Genomic DNA, 26,676 nt, shown 5'->3' with positions numbered 1-26,676 from the left:
CACAACTCTAAGTACATGCATCTAATACACGCACACTCTTCACTCAAAATCCAGAATTTTATATGGCGATTACTACACCAGTCCTGGAATTCACGTTTGGAAAGGGGACCAGAAGTGTCCCCAAGTAAGACTGCTCTTCTAGTATCGACTAAGTGTCTTGACACCCATCTCAGCATTTTTAATTATCCTCTTCAATATTAATTTTCAATTTGGGTAACACTAATATACCTATCCTTATATATATATATATATATATATATATATATATATATATATATATATATATATATATATATATATATATATATATATATATATATATATATATATATATATATATATATATATATATATATATATATATATATATATATATATATATATATATATTTATATATATATATATATATATATATATATATATATATATATATATATATATATATATAAGGAACTTATCATTAAACCCAGCTGTGACCTCACTGAACGTTTCCCTTTGTGTCTCACAACACAAGGGGGCAGTCACAGCCTGCCCTCTAAAGACAACTCTCTTCCTCCACACAAAACTACAAGCACCTAATAACACACACACCCTTCACTCAAAAATTTTAAAATCATGGCGACTCCTACACCAGCCTCGGAGTCCCCATCTGGGGAGGGAACCATAAATGTCCCTAGGTCGGACTGCCTTTCTGTCGACGACCCTAAGTGTCTTGACACCCCCCTCAACTTTTTCTTCATTAACTTCTGCAACATTCGCGGTCTAAGATCTAATTTTCAATCTGTAGAACACAACCTCTCCTCTTCTAAACCTCATCTTCTTTTCCTCACTGAAACTCAGGTGTCTGAGGCAACTGACAGTAGCCCCTTTTCTGTTCCCTCCTACTTTCTCTATCCTCATTTTCGATCCAAAGCTGGATGCTGCGTTTATGTGCGCAATGACTTAACCTGCTCTCGTGCCCACGCTCTTGAATCTCCCGAGTTTTTCACCATCTGGCTACGACTACAGGGTCATTCTCATATTAAATTTATCTGTGCTGTATACCTCTCCTCTAACTCCTCTGACTATAAGAAATTCTTTGACTACTTAACTTCCAAAGTGGAGCACATTCTGACCCTCTTCCCTTTTGCAGAGATCTCCATTCTTGGAGACTTCAATGTTCACCACCAGCTTTGGCTTTCCTCTCCCTTCACTGAGCATCCTGGTGAACTAGCCTACAACTTTGCTATCCTCCATGACCTAGAGCAATTGGTGCAACACCCTACTCGTATTCCTGACCGTCTTGGAGATACGCCCAACATTCTTGACCTTTTCCTGACCTCTAATCCTTCTGCTTATGCTGTCACCCTTTCTTCTCCGTTGGGCTCTTCCGATCACAATCTCATATCTTTATCTTGTCCTATCACTCCAATCCCTCCTCAGGATCCCCCTAAGCGAAGGTGCCTCTGGCGTTTTACCTCTGCTACTTGGGGGGACCTGAGGAGGTATTTTGCTGATTTTCCTTGAAATAACTACTGCTTCCGTGTCAGAGACCCGTCTTTGTGTGCTGAGCGCATAACAGAAGTGATAGTGTCTGGCATGGAGGCGTACATTCCTCACTCTTTTTCTCGTCCTAAACCTTCTAAACCTTGGTTTAACACAGCTTGTTCTCGTGCTATACATGATAGAGAGGTGGCCCACAAAAGGTACTTAAGCCTTCCATCACCAGAATCTCATGCACTTTACATTTCTGCCCATGCCAAGTCTGTTCTCCAACTAGCCAAAAACTCCTTCATTAACAGAAAATGTCAAAACCTTTCAAGATCTAACTCCCCTCGTGATTTCTGGCATCTAGCCAAAATTATTTCCAATAACTTTGCTTCTTCTTCTTTCCCTCCTCTAGTTCAACCAGATGGCACCACTGCTATCACATCTATTTCTAAAGCTGAACTATTTGCTCAAACCTTTGCTAAAAACTCTACCTTGGACGATTCTGGGCTTGTTCCTCCCTCTCCTCCATCCTCTGACTATTTCATGCCACGTATTAAAATTCTTCGCAATGATGTTTTCCATGCCCTCGCTGGCCTAAACCCTCGGAAGGCTTATGGACCTGATGGGATCCCTCCTATTGTTCTCCGAAACTGTGCCTCCGTGCTTGCATCTTGCCTGGTCAAACTCTTTCAGGCTCTGTCTGTCAACATCTACCTTTCCTTCTTGCTGGAAGTTTGCCTACATTCAACCTGTTCCTAAAAAGGGTGACCGCTCTAATCCCTCAAACTACCGTCCTATTGCTTTAATTTCCTGCTTATCTAAAGTTTTTGAATCTATCCTCAACAGGAAGATTCTTAAACATCTATCACTTCACAACCTTCTATCTGATCGCCAGTATGGGTTCCGTCAAGGCCGCTCTACTGGTGATCTTCTGGCTTTCCTTACTGAGTCTTGGTCATCCTCTTCTAGAGATTTTGGTGAAACTTTTGCTGTTGCCTTGGACATATCAAAAGCCTTTGATAGAGTTTGGCACAAAGCTTTGATTTCCAAACTACCCTCCTACGGTTTCTATCCTTCTCTCTGTAACTTCATCTCAAGTTTCCTTTCTGACCGTTCTATTGCTGCTGTGGTAGACGGTCACTGTTCTTCTCCTAAATCTATTAACAGTGGTGTTCCTCAGGGTTCTGTCCTGTCACCCACTCTCTTCTTATTATTCATTAATGATCTTCTAAACCAAACTTCTTGTCCTATCCACTCCAACGCTGATGATACCACCCTGCACTTTTCCACGTCTTTTCATAGACGTCCAACCCTTCAGGAGGTAAACATATCACGCAGGGAAGCCACAGAACGCCTGACTTCTGATCTTTCTAAAATTTCTGATTGAGGCAGAGCAAACTAGGTATTGTTCAATGCCTCAAAAACTCAATTCCTCCATCTATCAACTCGACACAACCTCGTCTTCTACCGCTATTTTCATGCTAACTGCTCTTCTGATATTGCTAACTGCATGCCTCCCCTCCTTCCGTGGCCTCGCTGCACAAGACTTTCTTCTTTCTCTCACCCCTATTCTGTCCACCTCTCTAACGCAAGAGTTAACCAGTATTCTCAATCATTCATCCCTTTCTCTGGTAAACTCTGGAACTCCCTGCCTGCTTCTGTATTTCCAACTTCCTATGACTTGAATTCCTTCAAGAGGGAGGTTTCAAGACACTTATCCACCAATTTTTGACCACTGCTTTGACCCTTTTATGGGACTGGCATTTCAGTGGGCATTTTTTTTTATTAGATTTTTGTTGCCCTTGGCCAGTATCCTTCCTACATAAAAAAAAATATATATATATATATATATATATATATATATATATATATATATATATATATATATATATATATATATATATATATATATATATATATATATATATATATATATATATTGGAAGTTGCGTCTATGTGTGCAAAGACCTAACTTTCTCTCATTAGCAACTTCTCTCAACTTAGCTCTCATTGCCACGCTCTTGAATCCTCTGAATTTTTTTTTATCATATGGCTGCCACTGCAGAATTACTCTGAAATTAAGTTCTTTCTTTTTCTTAATCTTTTCCTTAATTTCCTTAGTAATCTTACATTCTTAACCTTTTCCTAATTTATAATTTTTCTGATTATGCTATCACTCTGTCTTCTCCGTTGAACATCTCTAATCACAACCTCACATACATATCGTTGCTCTTGGATCCTCTAAATTTTCTATCATCTGGCTGCCACTGCAGAATTACTCTGAAATTATGTTCATCTGTGCTGAATAACTGCCACCTAACTCCTCTCTATTTTTTTTTTTTTTTGTATTTTTTGTATTTTTATTTTATTATTTTATTTATTTATTTATTTTCATTTTTATTTATTTTCTTTTATTATTATTATTTATTTATTTATTTATTTATTTTTTTTTTTACTAATTTTTGAAGTGGAGTACATCCTGACTCTTTCCTTTCGCGGAGATCTCCATTCTTTGACACTTCAATGTTTGCCACTAGCTCTGGCTTTCCCCTCCCTTCACAGACCAACGTAGTGAACTAGCCTTTAACTTTGCTATCCTCCACGATCTAGAGCAATTACTACAACACCCTACTCGTATTCCTGACCATCCTGGAGATATGCCCAACATTCTTAACCTTATCCCAATTTATAATCTTTCTGATTATGCTGTCACTCTATCTTCTCCGTTGAACATCTCTAATCACAACCTCACATCCATATCGTCCTATTGCTCAAATTCTTCCTCAGGATCCCCTAAATGGGAGGTGCCTGTGGCGTTTTGCCTCTGTTAAATGGGAGAACATGAAAAGATATTCAGATTTTCCTTGGAATGACTACTGCTTTCATGTCAAAGACCCGTCTCTGTGTGTTGAGCGTATAATAGATGTGATAGTGTCTGGCATGGAGGCGTACATTTGTCACTCATTATGTTGCCCTAAACATTTAATACTTAACTCAGCCTGTTCTCGTGCTATGCATGATAGAGAGGTGGCCCGCAAATGATACTTTAGCCTTCCATCACCTTAATTTCATGCACGTTTCTGCCTCAGATCATGCTAGGTCTATTCTCCAACTAGCCAAAACCTCTTCATCAATAGAAAATGTCAAAATCTTTCTTTATCTAGCTCCCCTTGTGACTTCTGGCACATATCCCAAAATATTCTAAATAATTTTGCTCCTTCAACTTTATTTGTTTTTATTTATTTTTTTTTTTATTTCAAACTGATGGCATCACTGTAATCTCTGAAGCTGAACCCTTTTCTCAAAACTTTCCCAAAAACTCTATTTTGGATGGTTTGTTCCTATCTCTCTTCCACCCTCCCACTATTCCATACCACCCATTAAGATCCATCGCATTTATGTTTTCCATGCCCTCGCTAACTTTAACCTTCGGAAGGCTTATGGACGTGATGCGCTCCCTCCGATTGTGCCTCCATTCTCATACCTTGCTTGTTCAACGCTGTCAACATCCAGATTTCCTTTCTGCTGGAAGTTTGGCTACATTCAGTCTGTTCCCCCCAAAAAAAAGATGACCTTTCTAATTCCTCAAATTATCGCCTATTACTTTAATTTTCTAAATCTCTATTTCTTATTTTATTTTATTTTTTTTTAATATATCAAGAATATGAAGATTCTTAAACATCTATCACTTTACAACCTTATTATATCTGATCGCTAGTTTGAGTTTCGCCTTGGCCGCTCAACTGATAATCTGGCTTTCCTTACTGAGTTTTGGGCATCCTCTTTTAGGTGTTTTGGTGAAACTCCCTGTTGCCTTAGGCAACAGTGACTTAGATGTATCGAAAGCATTTGATACTCGTAGGGTTTGTCAGAAAGCTTTGATTGCCAAACTACCCTTGTAAGGCTTTTTTTTTTTTAATGTAGGAACACCGTCCAAGGCCAACAAAAATCAATAAAAAAAAAAAAGAAAAGCCCATTGAGATGCCGGTCCCCGAAAATGGTCCAAAGTCCTAGTCAAAAATTGAAGGATAAGTGTCTTGAAACTTCCCTTTTGGAAGAATTCAAGTCATAGGAAGTGGAAATACAGAAGCAGGCAGGGATTTCCAGAATTTACTTGGGAAAGAGACGAATGATTGAGAATACTGGTTAACTCTTGCATTAGAGAGGTTGACAAAATAGCGGTGAGAGAAAGAAAAAAGTCTTGTGCAGCAGGGCCGCGGGAGGAGGAGAGGCTTGCAATTAGCAAGATCAGAAAAGCAGTTAGCATGAAAATAGAGATGCAACATTGTGGCGATGAGAAAGGCTGAAGACAGTCAGTTAGAGGAGAGGAGTTGATGAGACGAAAAGCTTTTAATTCCACCCTGTCTAAAAGAGCAGTTTGAGTGGAACACCCCCCCCAATCCACACATGTGAAGCATACTCCATCCATGGACGTATAAGGCCCTTGTACAGAGTTAACAGCTAGGGGGGCGAGAGAAACTGGCGGAGACATCTCAAAACGCCTAACTTCATAGAAGCTGTTTTGTCTAGAGAAGAGATGTGAAGTTTCCAGTTTAGATTATAAGAAAAGGACAGACCGAGGATGTTCAGTATAAAAAAAGTTAGAGTGTCATTGAAGTAGAAGGAATAGTTGTTTGGAAGGTTGTGTCTAGTTGATAGATGGCGGGATTGAGTTTTTGAGGCACTGAATAATCAATACCAAGTTTACTATGCCCTAATCAGAAATTTTAGAAAGATCAGAAGTCAGGAATTCCGTGACTTCTCTGCGTGAACTGTTTACTTCCTGAATGGTTAGAAGTCTATAAAAAGATGTGGAAAAGTGCAGGTTAGTATCATCAGCGTAGGAGTGGATAGGACAAGAATTTTGGTTTAGAAGATCATTGATGAATAATAGGAAGAGAGTGGAAGACAGAAAAGAGCCCTGAGGAACACCACTGTTAATAGATTCAATAGAACAATGACCATCCATCTACCACTGCAGCAACAGAACGGTCAGAAAGGAAACTTGAGATGAAGTTACAGAGAGAAGAATATCAGCAATACGAGGGTAGTTTGGAAATTAAAGCTTTGTGCCAGACTCTATCAAAAGGTTTTGATATGTCCAAGGCAACAGCAAAAGTTTAACCTAAATCTCTAAAAGAGGATGACCAAGATTCAATAAGGAAAGCCAGGAGATCACCAGTAGAGCGGTCTTGACGGAACCCATAATGACGATCAGATTGAAGGTTGTGAAGTGATAGATGTTTAAGAATCTTCCTGTTGAGAATAGATAAAAAAAAAAAAAATAGATAGGTTGGAAATTAAAGCAATACGACGGTAGTCTGAGGGATTAGAACGGTCACCCTTGTTAGGAACAGGCTGAATGTATGCAAACTTCCAGCAAGAGGGAAAGGTAGATGTTGACAGACAGTTGAAAGAGTTTGACTAGGCAAGGTGCAAGCACTGAGGCACACTTTCGGAGAACAATAGGAGGGACTCCATCAGCTCCATAAGCCTTCCTAGGGTTTAGGTGAGGGCATGGAAAACATCATTAGGAAGAATTTTAATAGGTAGCATGAAGTAGTCAGAGGGTGGAAGAGAGGGTGGAACAAGCCCTGAATCGTCCAAGATAGAGTTTTTAGCAAAGGTTTGAACGAAAAGTTCTGTTTAAAAAAAATATATGTGATAACAGTGTTGCTATCTGGGTGAAATAAAGGAGGTAAAGAAGAAGAAGCAAAGTTATTAAAGATATTTTTTGGCTAGATGGCAGAAGTCACGAGGGGAGTTAGATTGAAAGATTTTGACACTTTCTGTTAATGAAGTGGTTTTTGGTTAGATGGATAATAGACTTGGCATGGTTCCGGGCAGAAATATAAAGTGAATGAGATTCTGGTGATGGAAGGCTTAAGTACCTTTTGTGGGACACCTCTCTTTTTCATGAATAGCACTAGAACAAGCTGTGTTAAACAAAGATTTAGAATATTTAGGTCGAGAAAAAGAGTGAGGAATGTCCGCCTCCATGCCAGACACTATTACCTCTGTTATGCGCTCAGCACACAAAGACGGGGCTCTGACACGGAAGCAGCAGTCATTCCAAAGAAAATAGCAAAATACCTCCTCAGGTCCCCCTAACTAGCAGAGGCAAAATGCCAGAGGCACCTTCGCTTAGGGGGTGATCCTGAGGAGGGATTGGAGCGATAGGACAAGATACAGATATGAGATTATGGTCGGAGGAGCCCAACGGAGAAGAGAAGGTGACAGCATAAGCAGAAGGATTAGAGGTCAGGAAAAGGTCAAGAATGTTGGGCGTACTCGTATCTCCAAGACGGTTAGGAATATGAGTAGGGTGTTGCACCAATTGCTCTAGGTCGTGGAGGATAGCAAATTTGAAGGCTAGTTCACCAGGATGGTCAGTGAAGAGAGAGAAAAGCCAAAGCATTCATTGAAGTCTCCAAGACTTCAGTGTTCACCACCATGACTTAGGCTCGATACCAGAAGAGCAGTCCGACCTGGGGACATTTGTGGTCCCCTGCCCAGATGGGGATTCCGAGGCTGGTGTAGGAGTCGCCATGACCGTTTTATTGATGTTATAGTAGACGGTCGCTGTTCTTCTCTCAAGTCTATTAGCAATGGTGTTCCTCAGGGATCTATCTTGTTATCTACTCTCTTCTTATTATCAATGAATGACCTCCTAAGCCAAACATCCTGTCCAATCCATTACAATGCTTATGATACTACTTTGTACTTTTCCAGGTCTTTTTATAGACATCAACCTTTCAGCAATTAAATAACTCACGCAGGAAAGCCACAGAGCGCCTGACTTCTAATCTCTCATAACATTTCTGATTGGCGCAGAGCAAACTTAGAATTACTCATTATTTCAAAAATTCAATTATTCTATCAATGAACTCGACACTATTCTTTTTTCACTGGCACTCGACTGTTCCCCTCTTCTGCATCGAACATCCTCGGTCTGTCCTTTATTGAAAATCTAAACTTCTCAATTCATCTCTAGCTAAAACAGCTCGTGTGAAGTTAGGCGTTCTGAGTCGTATCCCGCCAGTTTTTTTCCTCCCTTACCCCATCTGTTAACTTTGTACAGAGCCTTATCCCTCCATATATGGAGTGCACTTCAGCTGTATGACGTAGGTTCCACTCATTTTGCCCTTCTAGACAGGGTGGAATAAAAAATATTTCATCTTATTAACTTCTATCCTGTAACAACAGTCTTCAGCTTCTCATCGCCGCAATGTTGCACCTCTTGCTATCTTCTACCGCCTTACTTTGTTCTATCTCCTTATTTTCTATGACTATTTTCACGCTAACTGTTATTCTGATCTTACTAACTGCTAGTCTGCCCTCCTCCTTCCGCGGCTTTGCTGCACAATGTTTTCTACTGTTTCTCACCCACTTTCTGTACACCTCCCTTATCCAAAAGTTAACCAGTATTATCAATTTTCATCTCTCTTAATAGTAAAATCAATAACTTTCTGCCTGCTTCGAATTTTGTTGCATAAGGATAAAGGACTTCAAATTTTAAAAGAACACACACACACACACACACACACACACACACACACACACTGCGTTGTGTAATGTAGTGGTTAGCACGCTCGGCTCACATCCAAGAAGGCCCGGGTTCGAATCCTGGGAGCGGCGAAGCAAATGGACGATCCTCAATGTGTAGCCCCTGTTCACCTAGCAGCAAGTAGGTACGGGATGTAACCCGAGGGGTTGTGACCTCGCTGTCCCGGTGTGTGGTGTGTAAGTGATATCAGCCCTATTCAAAGATCGGTCACTATGAGCTCTGAGCTCTTTCCGTAGGGTAACGGCTGGCTGGGTGTCCAGCAGACGACCGTAGGTGAATCAGACACACACACACACACATACACACATTCATTTAATGGTTCCTCCTCACCTGGCCAAGGGTCGATGACTCCAGAAGATATATTAACACAGGTGTGGCTCAGCGGTTCAAACAATACTTCCCATCCATCAGGGGAATACCTCCAGCCCCGAGAGTGCAGCACAAAAGTCTTGCCGCTTCCATACGCGGCCATGATGCAGTAGACGAGATGATGGATGAGGGAAGCTGCTCCACCATCCTGTTAATATGCAGAAGACTGCGAATAATAATGGTTAGCTTATTCTATTCACAAACTAGAAATCCAGGAATCCAGTACCAGATTTTGTCAACAGCCTCTGTTCATTAAACAGAGAACAAATGCGAGATATATGCTGAGAACGTGATTGTAAATTGGCAACTTCCACAGGCGATACCGCCAAGGCACTGAAGTTAGCGTGGCAGGGTAGTAGATGGTTTAATTTACCACGTCCACCAAACCAATAAAGAAGCGTTAGTCAGGTGGTTAGTGAGGACACTGGCACTTTGTTCTCCATGTGGGGGAACCAAACCAACCACTCCTTAGTCATTTTGGGCATGAGAATATCGCTTAGAATCCAAACCAATTTTTTTATTTTTTATCTAGGACGTCTTGGCTACAATATGATTCTACCTGCACTCATGCAATGTTCGTGGGCATGCGCACACGCGCATGCACGAACGCGCAAGCGCGTTCGTGTATAGTACACTCACATGCTTCTAGTGTAATTACTATTTATTCCTAATTTTCATAAAGTATATTTTAGTGCAATTAAGGTCAATAGTTGTTAAATAGCAGTTCTTTAATTTTCCTCTTGAATGTTTTGTTTTTCTTTTTTTTGAGTTCTAGTGTCTCAGCTTGTCAGGGAGTTGATTCCATAGTTGGGATACTCTGTACAGTACAGATTGTTGTGCATGATTGGTTGGGTAAAGAGGTAATGAGAGCTCATTGGCTCCACGAGCTTTTACATTGTGCGGTTTGAGTTGGAAGCCATTGTGTGATGTGTGTGTATGTGTGTGTGTGTGTGTGTGTGTGTGTGTGTGTGTGTGTGTGTGTGTGTGTGTGTGTGTGTATATATATATATATATATATATAGAGAGAGAGAGAGAGAGAGAGAGAGAGAGAGAGAGAGAGAGAGAGAGAGAGAGAGAGAGATAATGAATTATACGTAGAGGTAAGTTTGTGGGGTCAATAATATCTTGTATTCTTAAAAGTTTGTTGTCACGCAACAAGTGATTGGTGTAATCATATATATATATATATATATATATATATATATATATATATATATATATATATATATATATATATATATATATATATATATATATATATATATATATATATATATATATATATATATATATATATATATATATATATATATATATATATATATATATATATATATATATATATATATATATATATATATATATATATATATATATATATAATATTATTATATTATTATCTCGAATGATTTAAAAATAAATTATGAATTATTCGATTTATCATTTTTCTAGTAGATTATCAATTTTTTTTTTTTTTTTACAATACCAACCCAAATCGCTACGCGTTATAACAACTATGGAAAAACTAATGAACATGTATGTTACATTTATCTTTAATTTTGTATAATATTCCTATTGATTTTGAAATTTTTGTTTTTTTATTCCATCAATATCTGCAGTCCATTTCATTTTTTTTCAACAATTACATCTAGAAACTTCGTTTTATGAAATGTTGTTATCATGCAACCATCAATTTCTAATGTAATATTGGGTAAGTTTAACATTGTTGAACAGGATATCATGTAGTGTGTTTCAGTTGAGTTTAGAGTTAATCTATTACTTCATTCAGCAACATGTTGAAGTTAATGATTAAGCACATGATGATTCTAACAAATTCCTACCTTGAATGTATGTTTGTGTCATCTACATATACGAGAAAATCAAGAACAGTACTACATCGAATAATATTATTTATAAAAATCAAAGAGAGAGAGAGAGAGAGAGAGAGAGAGAGAGAGAGAGAGAGAGAGAGAGAGAGAGAGAGAGAGAGAGAGAGAGAGAGAGAGGGGGGGGGGGGTATAGCTGCACCATCTGGTAACTATGTTGAGATATTTTACAATCATATTCACTATATCTGCTGATGGAATGTGGAACCTGGAATGTCTTTTTTTTTTTTTATCCTGCTGCATTCGTGATCTTTTTGCTTTGTAAAAGCTGCATGTTCTGATGAAATATTTAATAATAAGTCTCTACTTGGTAACTTATACCTCTCCATCTAGACTGAACAAGCCCGTGATAGTTTCAGGAGTCAGTAGATTCGTAAGACCTACTGAATCGGAGACAAAAAAAAAAAAAAAACGTCATTTTTACTCTCAGGATATAGTGCAGCTGACTTTTAAAGGACTGTTGAGCGACCCAATAACCCTTGTTGCTAAAGATAAGTGATAATAACCGTTATATAACGAGGTGCAAACTACTTACATAAGGACATAAAGTAAGGGAATTATTAAAGATCAATTGTGCTCCTGAACGATATGAAGTTCATCATCATCCAAAAATTTATCAAAGCTCCGCTCGGAACCATCAAACATTTTTGTAGTTGCCATGATCTTATAAACTTAGTTAATTGATAACCGTTCACTGTGTGTGTGTGTGTGTGTGTGTGTGTGTGTGTGTGTGTGTGTGTGTGTGTGTGTGTGTGTGTGTTTTTATGTAAGAAGGACACTGGCCAAGGGCAACAAAAATCAATAAAAAAAATGCCTACTGAAATGCCAGTCTCGTAAAAGGGTCAAGGCAGAGGTCAAAAATTGGTGGATAAGTGTCTTGAAACCTCCCTCTTGAAGGAATTCAAGTCATAGGAAGGTGGAAATACAGAAGCAGGCAGAGAGTTCCAGAGTTTACTAGAGAAAGGGATGAATGATTAAGAATACTGGTTAACTCTTGCGTTAGAGAGGTGGACAGAATAGGGGTGAGAGAAAGAAGAAAGTCTTGTGCAGCGGGGCCGCGGAAAGAGGGGAGGCATGCAGTTAGCAAGATCAGAAGAGCAGTTAGCGTGAAAATAGCGGTAGAAGACAGCTAGATATGCAATATTGCGGCGGTGAGAGAGAGGCTGAAGACAGTCAGTTAGAGGAGAGGAGTTGATGAGACGAAAAAGCTGTACGGAGTGAGGAATGTGCCAGACACTATCACCTCTGTTATGCGCTCAGCACACAAAGACGGGTCTCTGACACGGAAGCAGTAGTCATTCCAAGGAAAATCAGCAAAATACCTCCTCAGGTCCTCCCAACTGGCAGAGGCAAAACGCCAGAGGTACCTTCGCTTAGGGGGATCCTGAGGAGGGATTGGAGTGATAGGACAAGATAAAGATATGAGATTGTGATCGGAGGAGCCCAACGGAGAAGAAAGAGTGACAGCATAAGCAGAAGGATTGGAGGTCAGGAAAAGGTCAAGAATGTTGGGCGTATCTCCAAGACGGTCAGGAATGCGAGTAGGATGTTGCACCAATTGCTCTAGGTCATGGAGGATAGCAAAGTTGTAGGCTAGTTCACCAGGATGGTCAGTGAAGGGAGAGGAAAGCCAAAGCTGGTGGTGAACATTGAAATCTCCAAGAATGGAGATCTCTGCAAAAGGGAAGAGGGTCAGAATGTGCTCCACTTTGGAAGTTAAGTAGTCAAAGAATTTCTTATAGTCAGAGGAGTTAGGAGAGAGGTAAACAGCACAGATAAATTTAGTATGAGAGTGACTCTGTAGTCGTAGCCAGATGGTGGAATACTCGGAAGATTCAAGAGCGTGGGCACGAGAGCAAGTTAAGTCATTGCGCACGTAAACGCAGCATCCAGCTTTGGATCGAAAATGAGGATAGAGAAAGTAGGAGGAAACAGAAAAGGGGCTACTGTCAGTTGCCTCAGACACCTGAGTTTCAGTGAGGGAAAGAAGATGGGGTTTAGAAGAGGAGAGGTGGTGTTCTACAGATTGAAAATTAGATCTTAGACCACGAATGTTGCAGAATTTAATGAAGAAAAAGTTGAGGGCGGTGTCAAGACACTTAGGGTCGTCGACATAAAGGCAGTCCGACCTGGGGACATTTATGGTCCCCTCCCCAGATGGGGACTCCGAGGCTGGTGTAGGAGTCGCCATGATGATTTTAAGATTTTTGAGTGAAGGGTGTGTGTGTTATTAGGTGCTTGTAGTTTTGTGTGGAGGAAGAGAGTTGTCTTTAGAGGGCAGGCTGTGACTGCCCCCTTGTGTTGTGAGACACAAAGGGAAACGTTCAGTGAGGTCACAGCTGGGTTTAATGATAAGTTCACAGCACCAACTGAACAGTGCTTTAGACCTCACTGGGAGTAATTATCGTTTCGGCAAGTGTCTACTGCCTCCTCCTGTTTTGCAGGTAGACCATTATTTCAAACTATAAATGAGTGTACAAGATCACTGACATATTCATAACTTAACGCGCGTACACACACACACACACACACACACACACACACACACACACACACACACACACACACACACACACACACACACACACACACGTACCCTGGACATCCTGCACACTATTTTCTTGGCGTTGGAACAATTCATTGGGTTCTGAAGGGCGTGAATCCTTCTTTGAACCTCTTGAGTTAAAATGGCTGCTTCCTTTTGACGCCAGTCTGTTAGTTTTCCTAATTGGTCAATGCTTGATAAGTCAAATTGAATTACCCTGCAACAACATAAGGTGATTAACACAAAATTTTTCCAGTACATAAGAAAAAAAAATATTATTTAAATTTTCCCTGCCTAATGTTAACTAGAAAGTAATTTTGGTGAAACATATTCAGCATCATTGGTCTAAGAATCATTCATCTTTCCTTCAGAACAATGCTGTCTGATTCACTAAACCTTACAGCACTATATATATATATATATATATATATATATATATATATATATATATATATATATATATATATATATATATATATATATATATATATATATATATATATATATATATATATATATATATATATATTTATTTTTTTTTTTTCCTTTTTTTCTTTTTTTTTATATAGGAGAGACACTGACCAAGGGCAACAAAATCCAATAAAAAAATAATGCCCTCTGAAATATCAGTCCCATAAAAGGGTCCAAAGCGGTAATCAAAAATTGAAGGATAACTGTCTTGAAACCTCCCTCTTGAAGGAATTCAACTCATAGGAAAGTGGAAATACAGAAGCAGGAAGGGAGATCCAGAGTTTATCAGAGAAAGGGATGAATGATTGAGGATACTGGTTAACTCTTGCGTTAGAGAGGTGAACTGAATAGGGGTGAGAGAAGGAAGAAAGTCTTGTGCAGCGAGGCCGCGGAAGAAGGGGAGGCATGCAGTTAGCAAGATCAAAAGAACAGTTAGCATGAAAATAGCAGTAGAAGACAGCTAGAGATGCAACATTGCGGCGATGAGAGAGAAGCTGAAGACAGTCAGTTAGAGGAGAGGAGTTGATGAGACGAAAAGCTTTTGATTTCACCCTGTCTAGAAGAGCAGTATGAGTGGAACCCCCCAGACATGTGAAGCATACTCCATACATGGACGGATAAGGCACTTGTACAGAGTTAGCAGCTGGGTGGGAATGAAAAAAAAAAAAAACAGGCGGAGACGTTGTATAGAGTTGATGCATGGAGGAATTGACTTTTTTGAGGCATTGAAAAATACCAAGTTTGCTCTGCCCCAATCAGAAATTTTAGAAAGATCAGAAGTCAAGCGTTCTGTGGCTTCCCTGCGTGAAATGTTTACTTCCTGAAGGGTTGGACGTCTATGGAAAGATGTGGAAAAGTGCAAGGTGGTATCATCAGCGTTGGAGTGGATAGGACAAGAAGTTTGGTTTAGAAGATCATTAGTGAATAATAAGAAGAGAGTGGGTGACAGGACAGAACCCTGAGGAACACCACCGTTAATACATTTAGGAGAAGCACAGTGACCGTCTACTACAGCAGCAATAGAACGGTCAGAAAGGAAACTTGAGATGAAGTTACAGAGAGAAGGATAGAAACCGTAAGAGGGTAGTTTGGAAATCAAAGCTTTGTGCCAGACTCTATCAAAAGCTTTTGATATGTCCAAGGCAACAGCAAAAGTTTCACCAAAATCTCTAAAAGAGGATGACCAAGACTCAGTAAGGAAAGCCAGAAGATCACCAGTAGAGCGGCCTTGACGGAACCCATACTGGCGATCAGATAGAAGGTTGTGAAGTGATAGATGTTTAAGAATCTTCCTGTTGGGGATAGATTAAAAAAATTTAGATAGGCAGGAAATCAAAGCAATAAGACGGTGGTTTGAGGGATTAGAACGGTCACCCTTTTTAGGAACAGGTTGAATGTAGGCAAACTTCCAGCAAGAAGGAAAGGTAGATGTTGACAGACAGAGCTGAAAGAGTTTGAGTAGGCAAGGTGCAAGCACGGAGACACAGATTCGGAGAATAATAGGAGGGACCCCATCAGGTCCATAAGCCTTCCGAGGGTTTAGGCCAGCGAGGGCATGGAAAACATCATTGCAAAGAATTCTAATAGGTAGCATGAAGTAGTCAGAGGGTGAAGGAGAGGGAGGAACAAGCACAGAATCGTCCAAGGTAGAGTTTTTAGCAAAGGTTTGAGCGAGGAGTTCAGCTTTAGAAATAGTTGTGATAGCAGTGGTGCCATCTGGTTAAAATGAAGGAGGGAAAGAAGAAGAAGCAAAGTTATTGGAAATAATTTTGGCTAGATGCCAGAAGTCACGAGGGGAGTTAGATCTTGAAAGGTTTTGACACTTTCTGTTAATGAAATAGTTTTTGGCTAGTTGGAGAACAGACTTGGCATGATACCGGGCAGAAATATAAAGTGCATGAGATTCTGGTGATGGAAGGTGATGATAGAGAGGTGGCCCTTTGTGGGCCACCTCTCTATCATGTATAGCACGAGAACAAGCTGTGTTAAACCAAGGTTTGGAAGGTTTAGGTCAAAAAAAAAAAAGAGTGAGGAATGTACGCCTCCATGCCAGACATTATCACCACTGTTATGCGCTCAGCACACAAAGACGGGTCTCTGACACAGAAGCAGTAGTCATTCCAAAGAAAATCAACAAAATACCTCCTCAGGTCCCCCCAACTTGCAGAGGCAAAACGCCAGAGGCACCTTCGCTTAGGGGAATCCTGAGGAGGGATTAGAGCGATAGGACAAGATACAGATATGAGATTGTGATCGGAGGAGCCCAACGGAGAGCCCAACGCACATAAGCAGAAGGATTAGAGGTCAGGAAAAGGTCAAGAATGTTGGGCGTATCTCCAAGACGGTCAGGAATACGAGTAGGGTGTTGCACCAATTCCTCTAGGTCATGGAGGATAGCAAAGTTGTAGGCTAGTTCACCAGGATGGTCAGTGAAGGGAGAGGAAAGCCAAAGTTGGTGGTGAACATTGAAGTCTCCAAGAATGGAGATCTCTGCAAAAGGGAAGAGGGTCACAATGTGCTCCACTTTGGAAGTTAAGTAGTCAAAGAATTTCTTATAGTCAGAGGAGTTAGGTGAGAGGTCTACAGCACAGATAAATTTTGTTTGAGAGTGCCTCTGTAGTCGTAGCCAGATGGTTGAAAACTCGGAAGATTCAAGAGCGTGGGCTCAAGAGCAGGTTAAGTCTTTGGGCACAAAAACGCAACATCCAGCTTTGGATCGAAAATGAGGATAGAGAAAGCAGGAGGGAATAGAAAAAGGGCTACTGTCAGTTGCCTCAGACACCTGAGTTTCCGTGAGGGAAAGAAGATGAGGTTTAGAAGAGGAGAGGTGGTGTTCTACAGATTGAAAATTAGATTTTAGACCGCGAATGTTGCAGAAGTTAATGAAGAAAAAGTTGAGGGGGGTGTCAAGACACTTAGGGTCGTCGACAGAAAGGCAGTCCGACCTAGGGACATTTATGATCCCCTCCCCAGATGGGGACTCCGAGGCTGGTGTAGGATTCGCCATGATTTTTTTGAAATTTTTGAGTGAAGGGTGTGTGTGTTATTAAGTAATTGTAGGTTTGTGTGGAGGAAGAGACTTGTCTTTAGAGGCCATGTTGTGACTACCCCCTTGTGTTGTGAGACACAAAGGGAAACGTTTAGTGAGGTCACAGCTAGGTTTAATGATAAATTCACAACACCCCCTGAACAGTGCTTTAGACCCCAATGGGAGTAATTATCGTTTCGGCAGGTGTTTACTGCCTCCAGGATATAATATATATATATATATATATATATATATATATATATATATATATATATATATATATATATATATATATATATATATATATATATATATATATATATTGTGTGTGTGTGTGTGTGTGTGTGTGTGTGTGTGTGTATGTGTGTGTGTGTGTGTATGTGTGTGTGTGTGTATGTGATAAGTACAATAATGGTTAGATGCATAATGTTTCGAGAACAAATATAAAATTTAGAATATATATTATATTCGTACCTTAATCCCACACTCACATCAGTGCAAACAGGAAAATTCCTACAATCGTAACTAATTGTGATGTTTTTTTTTGTTTTATACTATATGAGTATTACATTTACATAGCAACCATAACTTACCAGATTTAATTTCCATTTCGTTACAACAGCGCAACGAGCCACAATAATCAAAGCTTATAAGTACCAGATAAAAAAATAATATGCCAATATCAATTCCTTTTGAGAATTGTCCCTTACATAAGTGATGGATGATTGCCATTGCTGCCTTTGCTTGTTCAGAAACACACAAAAAAATGTCTTTTTTATGTACAACGTAATGGTCACTTTTGTTTCCTTACCTTAAACGGTCCTCAGCCTCGGCCAACACTGAGTTAACACTCTCATTTGCTGAAGCCTTTACAGTATTGGACAAGTCCCTCAGACTAGTGCGAAGAAACGCCGCTGCTGACCTTAAGCCTGATGAAACTTCACGACGTATTTCCTCTAACTGGTCGTAAGGTACCATGACCATGGTCTCATTAGCAGGGTAACCCATGGTTTGCTTTAGGCTTAAGGAATGATATAGGAAAACATAAAAAAAAATATTATAATGAATATATCATAATGAAATAATATACATATATAAAATAATATATAAATATTATATAGATATATATTAATATATAGATATATATTATATATAGATATATAAAATAATATATAAAAAATATAGTTTATATATATATATATGTATATATATATATATATATATATATATATATATATATATATATATATATATATATATATATATATATATATATATATATATATATATATATATATATATATATATATATATATATATATATATATATATATATATATATATATATTCATAGCTATTGATTCGAACATCCTTCAATTCGAACAACCAGTTCGAATAGGGTTAGTGAAGAAATTTTGTCCTTCAATTCGAACACAAACACCCTCTCTCTCTCTCTCTCTCTCTCTCTCTCTCTCTCTCTCTCTCTCTCTCTCTCTCTCTCTCTCTCTCTCTCTCTCTCTCTCTCTCTCTCTCTCTCTCTCTCTCTCTATATATATATATATATATATATATATATATATATATATATATATATATATATATATATTAGACTTTTTTCATTCGATTGTAGTCAAGAACTCAACATAAACCTATAAAAAAATGGATTTTGGGACTTTAATTATTATTATTATTATTATTTTTACACTGATTTGAATGGGATAAATTGCTTCCTAATTCGTAGAGCAATTGGTGCAACACCCTACTCGTATTCCTGACCGTCTTGGAGATACGCCCAACATTCCTGACCTTTTCCTGACCTCTAATCCTTCTCCTTATGTTGTCATCCTTTCTTCTCTGTTGAGCTCCTCCGATCACATTCTCATATCTTTATCTTGTCCTATCGCTCCAATCCCTCCTCAGGATCCCCCTAAGCGAAGCCCTCTGGCGTTTTGCCTATGCTAGTTGGGGGCACCTGAGGAGGTATTTTGCTGATTTCCCTTGGAATGACTACTACTTCCGTGTCAGAGACCCGTCTTTGTGTGCTAAGCGCATAACAGAGGTGATAGTGTCTGGCATGGAGGCATACATTCCTCACTCCTTTTCTAGTCCTAAACCTTCTAAACTATGGTTTAACACAGCTTATTCTCGTGCTATACATGATAGAGAGGTGGCCCACAAAAGGTAATTAGGCCTTCCATCACCAGAATCTCATGCACTTTATATTTCTGCCCGGAACCATGCCAAGTCTGTTCTCCGACTGGCCAAAAACTCCTTCATTAACAGAAAATGCCAAAACCTTTCAAGATCTAACTCCCCTCGTAATTTCTGTCATCTAGCCAAAAATATCTCCAATAACTTTGCTTCTTCTTCTTTCCCTCCTCTATTTCAACCAGATGGCACCACTACTATCACATCTATTTCTAAAGCAGAACTCTTCGCTTAAACCTTTGCTAAAAACTCTACCTTGGACGATTCTGGGCTTGTTCCTCCCTCTCCTCTACCCTCTAGCTACTTCATGCCACGTATTATATTTCTTCGCAATGATGTTTTCCATGCCCTCGCTGGCCTAAACCCTCGGAAAGCTTATGGACCTGATGGGGTCCCTCTTATTGTTCTCCGAAACTGTGTCTCCGTGCTTGCACCTTGCCTAGTCAAACTCTTTCAGCTCTGTCTGTCAACATCTACCTTTCCTTCTTGTTGGAAGTTTGCCTACATTCAACCTGTTCCTAAAAAGGGTGACCGTTCTAATCCCTCAAACCACCGTCTTATTGCTTTGATTTCCTGCCTATCTAAATTTTTTTAATCTATCCCCAACAGGAAGATTTTTAAACATCTATCACTTCACAACCTTCTATCTGATCGCCAGTATGGGTTCCGTCAAGGCCGCTCTACTGGTGATCTTCTGGCTTTCCTTACTGAGTCTTGGTCATCCTCTTTTAGAGATTTTGGTGAAACTTTTGCTGTTGCCTTGGACATATCAAAAGCTTTTGATAGAGTCTGGCACAAAGCTTTGATTTCCAAACTACCCTCCTACGGTTTCTATCCTTCTCTCTGTAACTTCATCTCAAGTTTCCTTTCTGACCGTTCTATTGCTGCTGAGGTAGACGGTCACTGTTCTTCTCCTAAATCTATTAACAGTGGTGTTCCTCAGGGTTCTGTCCTGTCACCCACTCTCTTCTTATTATTCATTAATGATCTTCTAAACCAAACTTCTTGTCCTATCCACTCCTACGCTTATGATACCACCCTGCACTTTTCCACGTCTTTTCATAGACGTCCAACCCTTCAGGAGGTAAACATAGCACGCAGGGAAGCCAGAGGAGGCTTGACTTCTGATCTTTCTAAAATTTCTGATTGGGGCAGAGTAAACTTGGTATTGTTCAATGCTTCAAAAAGTCAATCCTTCCATCTATCAACTCGACACAACCTTCCAGACAACTATCCCCTCTTCTTCAATGACACTCAACTGTCCCCCTCTTCTACACTGAACATCCTCGGTCTGTCCTTTACTTATAATCTGAACTGGAAACTTCACACCTCATCTCTAGCTAAAACAGCTTCTATGAAGTTAGGTGTTCTGAGACGTCTCCGCCAGTTTTTCTCACCCTCCTAGCTGCTAATTCTGTACAAGGGCCTTGTCCGTCCATGTATGGAGTATGCTTCACATATCTGGGGGGGTTCCACTCATACTGCTCTTCTAGACAGGGTGGAATCAAAAGCTTTTCGTCTCATCAACTCCTCTCCTCTAACTGACTGTTTTCAGCTTCTCTCTCACTGCCACAATGTTGCATATCTAGCTGTCTTCTACCGCTCTTTTCATGCTAACTGCTCTTCTGATCTTTCTAACTGCATGCCTCCTCTCCTTTCGCGGCCTTGCTGCACAAGACTTTCTTCTTTTTCTCACCCTTATTCTGTCCACCTCTCGAACACAAGAATTAACCAGTATTCTCAATCATTCATCCAAAGCTTTCTCTGGTAAACTCTGGAGCTCCCTGCCTGCTTCTGTATTTCCACCTTCCTATGACTTCAAGAGGGAGGTTTCAAGACACTTATTCATCAGTTGTTGACCACTGCTTTGACCCTTTTATGGGACTGGCATTTTAGTGGGCATATTTTTTCATTGGATTTTTGTTGCCCTTGGATAGTGTCCTTCCTACATAAAAAAAAAAAAAAAAAAAAAAAAAGATTCCCAATTCGAAAAGTCCAAGCGAATCAATTAGGTTCAAATCATGAGGTACCATTGTATATTAATTAGGTCAGAATCGGATGCCATCACCTTGCAGGCAGATTTAGATAGGATGAATGAATGGACGGACAGATGGCAAATGCAATTTGATATCAATAAATGCAAAGTGCTTAGCGTAGGTAGAGGAAACCCACACAGTAGGTAAACATTAAACAACGAAACTCTGGTAGGTACAGGGAACGTTAAAGATTTAGGTGTTATAGTTAGCTCTGAACTCCGTCTAGGAAAACAATGCATAGAGGCCAGAAACAGGGCCAATAGGGTACTAGGATTCATTTTTAGGAGTGTTAAAAGTAGAAGGCCGGAAGTAATATCAAAATTATACTTGGCGCTGGTCAGACTTCATCTAGACTACGCTGTGCAGTTCTGGTCGCCATATTACATAATAGATATACGAGTAGGTCTATTAGAATCAGTACAGAGGAGAATGACTAAAAGGGGATGAGGAGTATTCCTTACAAGGCGAGATTTAAGTTGTTAAATTTACATTCTTGAGAGAGACGTAGGTTAAGAGGGGACCTGATAGAAGTCTTTAAGTGGTATAAGGGTTATAACAAGCGGGATGTAAGCAAAATTCAAGAGATCAGCAATCAGGATAGAAAAAGAAATAACGGGATCAAGCTTGAAAAAAAATAGGTTTAGGAAGAAGATAGGAAAAAAAAATTGGTTTTCAGATAGAGTGGTAGATGAGTGGAACGGACTCAGGAATCATGTTCTTAGTGTTGGGACATAAGAGAACTTTAAGAGAAATTTCGGATCACCTGAAGATCCGCCACCCCAGCCGCACTCGGGGTGGCAGATCTTCAGGTGAGACAATATGGAGTGGCGGATCTTCAGGTGATCCCATACTTTTAATGAAGTAAACTTTTTTCTGCATTTTTTATATCCACTCAGTTTTTTAATGCGTTCATGTTGTTAGGTTAGGTTAGGTTAGGTTAGGCTAACCTAACCTAACCTAACCTAACCAAGTGAGAGAGTCTGGGGTGGCGGATCTTCAGGTGAGACAATCTGGGGTGGCGGATCTTCAGGTGATCCCTGTGGGGTGGCGGATCTTCAGGTGATCCGAAATTTCCTTACTTCCCGTTGTTCATTTAATTGGAGTCTCACCCATTATTTATTGGAGAGTTGCTCTCTACAATAAAGTAATCAGTATTCATCTAGTTTGATCATTGGAAGTTTCAGAAGTAAAGTGCTTAATTCATATAAGCTAGCGCGGAATGCAGAGCAGCAAGCGGGTGGGTGTGTGTAAAATATGTTGCCATCGCCACCCTCCCTTCTCGTACAAGCGTTCCTCCCTGTGGTAGCGGAGCGAGAGAGCATTTGGCGCACTTTCCCACAGTCAGTCACTACCCAGGGCTTAGACAGAATAGATGTATTGAGGCAAGCAATAATATCTGCCGGGGGCTGAGGCGGAATACAGTTAGTCGGGTCAGTTGCTTTAAGGAGATAAGTGAGTCATTACCAGCCGTACGACTCGGCCAACTTAAATAGCATAGGAGTCTCCATAGTAGCCTCCCAAGGAGTGTAGTTGCGTATAACACAATTAGGGAAATGACACCTCGGCTGTCTGTGGGTGCGGGCCGAGTTCTTATACAATGAGAGGTGAATTACCCTCCAGTGTGTTTGGGGTACTTGTCTGTAGTCTTTTCCCTTGTTATTGAGCTTGTGTTAAATGCTACTCTTGGTTGATGCTGCACAGTCATAGAGGTCTTAAGTGAACAGCTGTGTAGTGAACTTTACTCCCTCCTCAGGTTCTGACAAGGCCTGCCATCCAGGAGTTAGTAAACAACGTTAATTGGTGAGAAATATAACATGTTGGACAGTGGGAGGACTTGTTACTGAGGGCGATTGTCAAACGGGGTTTTATACCTCAACCATCTATGTGTTATTGCTTGTTATAATTGTTTCTCACAGCTGGAGGAGTTAAGTGTTGTTAGAGTATTTCCCTTGTCTGTAGGTGGGTAAAACAGACTGGATTTATATCCTTCAGCTCCACGCTGCGGCAGGTGTCAGACACCATCCCGAGAGGCGGGACACGACTCCCAGCTGACACTCGGTACCCATTCCTTGTTGGGTGGACAGCGGTGTGGATGTGAAGAGATCCCCAATCCTTCTCACGGATGTGGATGCGGATGTGCTCATCGGGAACTCTGCTTATACACCTACTACGCGAGAGGCGCTCACCGCAAACATAATGCATAATGCATATATATGTTATGAACACACACACACACACACACACACACACACATACGCACACACACACACACACACACTCTCTCTCTCTCTCTCTCTCTCTCTCTCTCTCTCTCTCTCTCTCTCTCTCTCTCTCTCTCTCTCTCTCTCTCTCTCTTTATTAAGAAATATAAAAGATAAAATGTGTACTCACCTTCTAATGTCCTTCATTTCCAAGATTAGAGAAGGCTTATGCACCACTACATTAAGCGACCACGCCAGTACCACTGCGGTGACAAGGACACATGGAACCCAACGGAGCACCACCTGTTGCTTGAAAGTCATGGTGGGCATGTGTCGCCCTCCAGTCTGGGTTATGTGACAGGTCACCTGTTCGCATACAAGAAAAACCACGTTTCGTTTATGTCATGAGCCTAAATGTACACCACTGTCTTCAAACATTAGGAAGCTTGAATTGTAAGTTAACTTTTCATGATATATAACAAAGAGGCAAACTATCAACAACATGTGTGAGTACCAGTAAGTGTCACATGTATCTTTTATTTTATTTTTTATCTTCTATTATCTGAATTTTTCTTTTGCATAAAACTTTGACGATTCTGGATTTTATGAAATATTCACGAGATTCTTATTTTTCAAATAATTTAAATGTCATAAATTATTTTATTACATTATTTTATATAAGGGCTACCCACACTGAATGTGTGTGTATGTCTGTGTGTGTGTGTGTGTGTGTATGTGTGTGTGTGTGTGTGTGTGTGTGTGATAATGGTAATAATAATAATCTGTTTATTAATCTTGCAGCCTTACAGCTGAAAATCCACATTATCTTACATACTAGCATACGAGTACATACTACATCTTAGGTTATACATTACACTTAAGGAAATATCTTATAATTTGATACTATGAGTGCTAAATGGCACCGACTAACGTAGTAGACTAGGTCAGGGATGATCAGGCAGCGTCATGTGTATTTTTCTTTCAAGAGTTTGTTTCTCCGTCCTTAGCAGCGGGTCACAACTCCAGACTTACACCTGGTACTTCATCACTGCCAGAAGAATAGGGGCTACATTGCAAAGAAGTTCGAACAAAGATTTCTTACCTCGCCTGAGATTCGAATCCGGGCCTTCCCGATTGTGAATCAGACGTGCTAACCACCGCGCTACTAGGCTATGTGTGTGTGTGTGTGTGTGTGTGTGTGTGTGTGTGTGTGTACAGTTTGAAGGCCCTTTCACACACATCAGTGACGTATCAGGTGTTGTGATGGCGGGTATTGGTGTTCTAGGGTCAGTTGTTGGTTGGTGGGCGTCTTGGACGTTTCTTGATGTCCTGGTAGTGTCATGGGTTTGTGGCTGCACAGGTGTATTCATCACGGTATGTATAATACTATTACCAATGCAAATTTGTTTATTAAGTTCATATCAGTGTGAGAATTGTATATAGCTGGCTCATTCCCAGTCATCATTATGGTGTACGGTGTTGTCTTCTTGTACAAGTTTGTATAAGAGGGTATTGTATTTCAGTGTTGTTTAATGGTGCTGACATGAAGCAAATATGAACTGGTTGCAAGGGGGCTGTGCAGTATTTGTTATTGGGATTCTGCTGGGTACCAGTGACGAGGCATTGTAGTGAGTCATCATTGTATTGTGTTGTTATCGGTGATTATCATGTGGTATGTTATGTGCTACATGACTGAGGTCTATTTGGTATTGTGATGGCCATAATCTTTAAAATGAAATGTGATACATGTGTTCTTGATTTTGTTGAGCACGTATTTTTACTCCAATATTATCTACAGTTCGAAACAAAATTTATTACGACAAGCTGGATATTCCTGGATATTATATAACGTAATTATGTTACCTAAAAATATATATATATATATATATATATATATATATATATATATATATATATATATATATATATATATATATATATATATATATACTCGTATATATATATATATATATATATATATATATATATATATATATATATATATATATATATATATATATATATATATATATATATATATATATATATATATATATATATATATATATATATATATATATATATATATATATATATAGATAGATAGATAGATAGATAGATAGATAGATGGATAGATCTAAATAAAACCAAAGAGATTACGAGTATATATATATATATATATATATATATATATATATATATATATATATATATATATATATATATATATATGAGGCTAAGTGTCTTGAAACTTCCCTCTTGAAAGAGTCATAGGAAGGAGGAAATACTGAAGCAGGAAGACTCTTCCAGAGTTTTCCAGAGAAAGGGATGAATGATTGAGAGTACTGGTTAACTTTTGCAATAGCGAGGTTGACAGAATAGGGATAAGAGAAAGAAGAAAGTCTTGTGCAAGATGTAATTCCTTCACCACCCTTTATCCTCATACAATAGGAGGCACGATGGGAAGAGGATTTCCCATTGCCTCTAGGAAAGGATTGATGACATATCAGGAAAATAGCTACCTAGTATTTATAGGACAACATGATACACATACAAACTGTTATCTGCCAAACACAGGCACACAGCTCCAAGGTTGTGGTGGTCGTGCGTCGTCCGGGCTAGAGTTTTCCCGATGTTTGCTGCAGGCTGACTGACGCTCACAGCTCTCCACGCAACCTCCCCCCCGCTCTCCCCCCCCACCCTGCCACGTTATTCAGTCTGATGTTGCACTTGTTAGAAAGATAAATATTGCAGTTTCAAAAAGATCGACACCTGTTACTGCCAAATACACACACGACACCTGTTACTGCCAAATACACACACGACACCTGTTACTGCCAAACACACACACACACACACACACACACACACAATACGTTTTTTTTTTATTTTCT

General features: G+C 39.6%; 1 protein-coding gene across 2 annotated transcripts in view; it reads right to left on the bottom strand.

Annotated features, from left to right (window-relative positions):
• LOC135113228 (alpha-(1,6)-fucosyltransferase-like) overlaps nt 1-26,443 on the bottom strand; it is a 56,063-nt gene extending 29,620 nt beyond the window's left edge. For both annotated transcript variants that reach the window (XM_064028397.1, XM_064028398.1), the window contains exons 1-5: nt 26,337-26,443; nt 23,973-24,148; nt 18,149-18,358; nt 13,890-14,055; nt 9,369-9,555 (exon numbers count right to left, since the gene is read on the bottom strand). In XM_064028397.1, coding sequence (XP_063884467.1) covers nt 9,369-9,555; nt 13,890-14,055; nt 18,149-18,358; nt 23,973-24,112 — 703 coding nt within the window. In that variant the 5' untranslated portion in view covers nt 24,113-24,148; nt 26,337-26,443. The remainder of the gene's footprint in view (nt 1-9,368; nt 9,556-13,889; nt 14,056-18,148; nt 18,359-23,972; nt 24,149-26,336) is intronic.
• Nucleotides 26,444-26,676: the final 233 nt, after the last annotated feature.

Source organism: Scylla paramamosain, chromosome 25, assembly GCF_035594125.1.
Source record: "Scylla paramamosain isolate STU-SP2022 chromosome 25, ASM3559412v1, whole genome shotgun sequence".
In the NCBI taxonomy this organism is placed as follows: Eukaryota; Metazoa; Arthropoda; class Malacostraca; order Decapoda; family Portunidae; genus Scylla; species Scylla paramamosain.
Note: the sequence above shows the minus strand (reverse complement) of the source record. Positions and strands in the feature narration are given on the sequence as shown.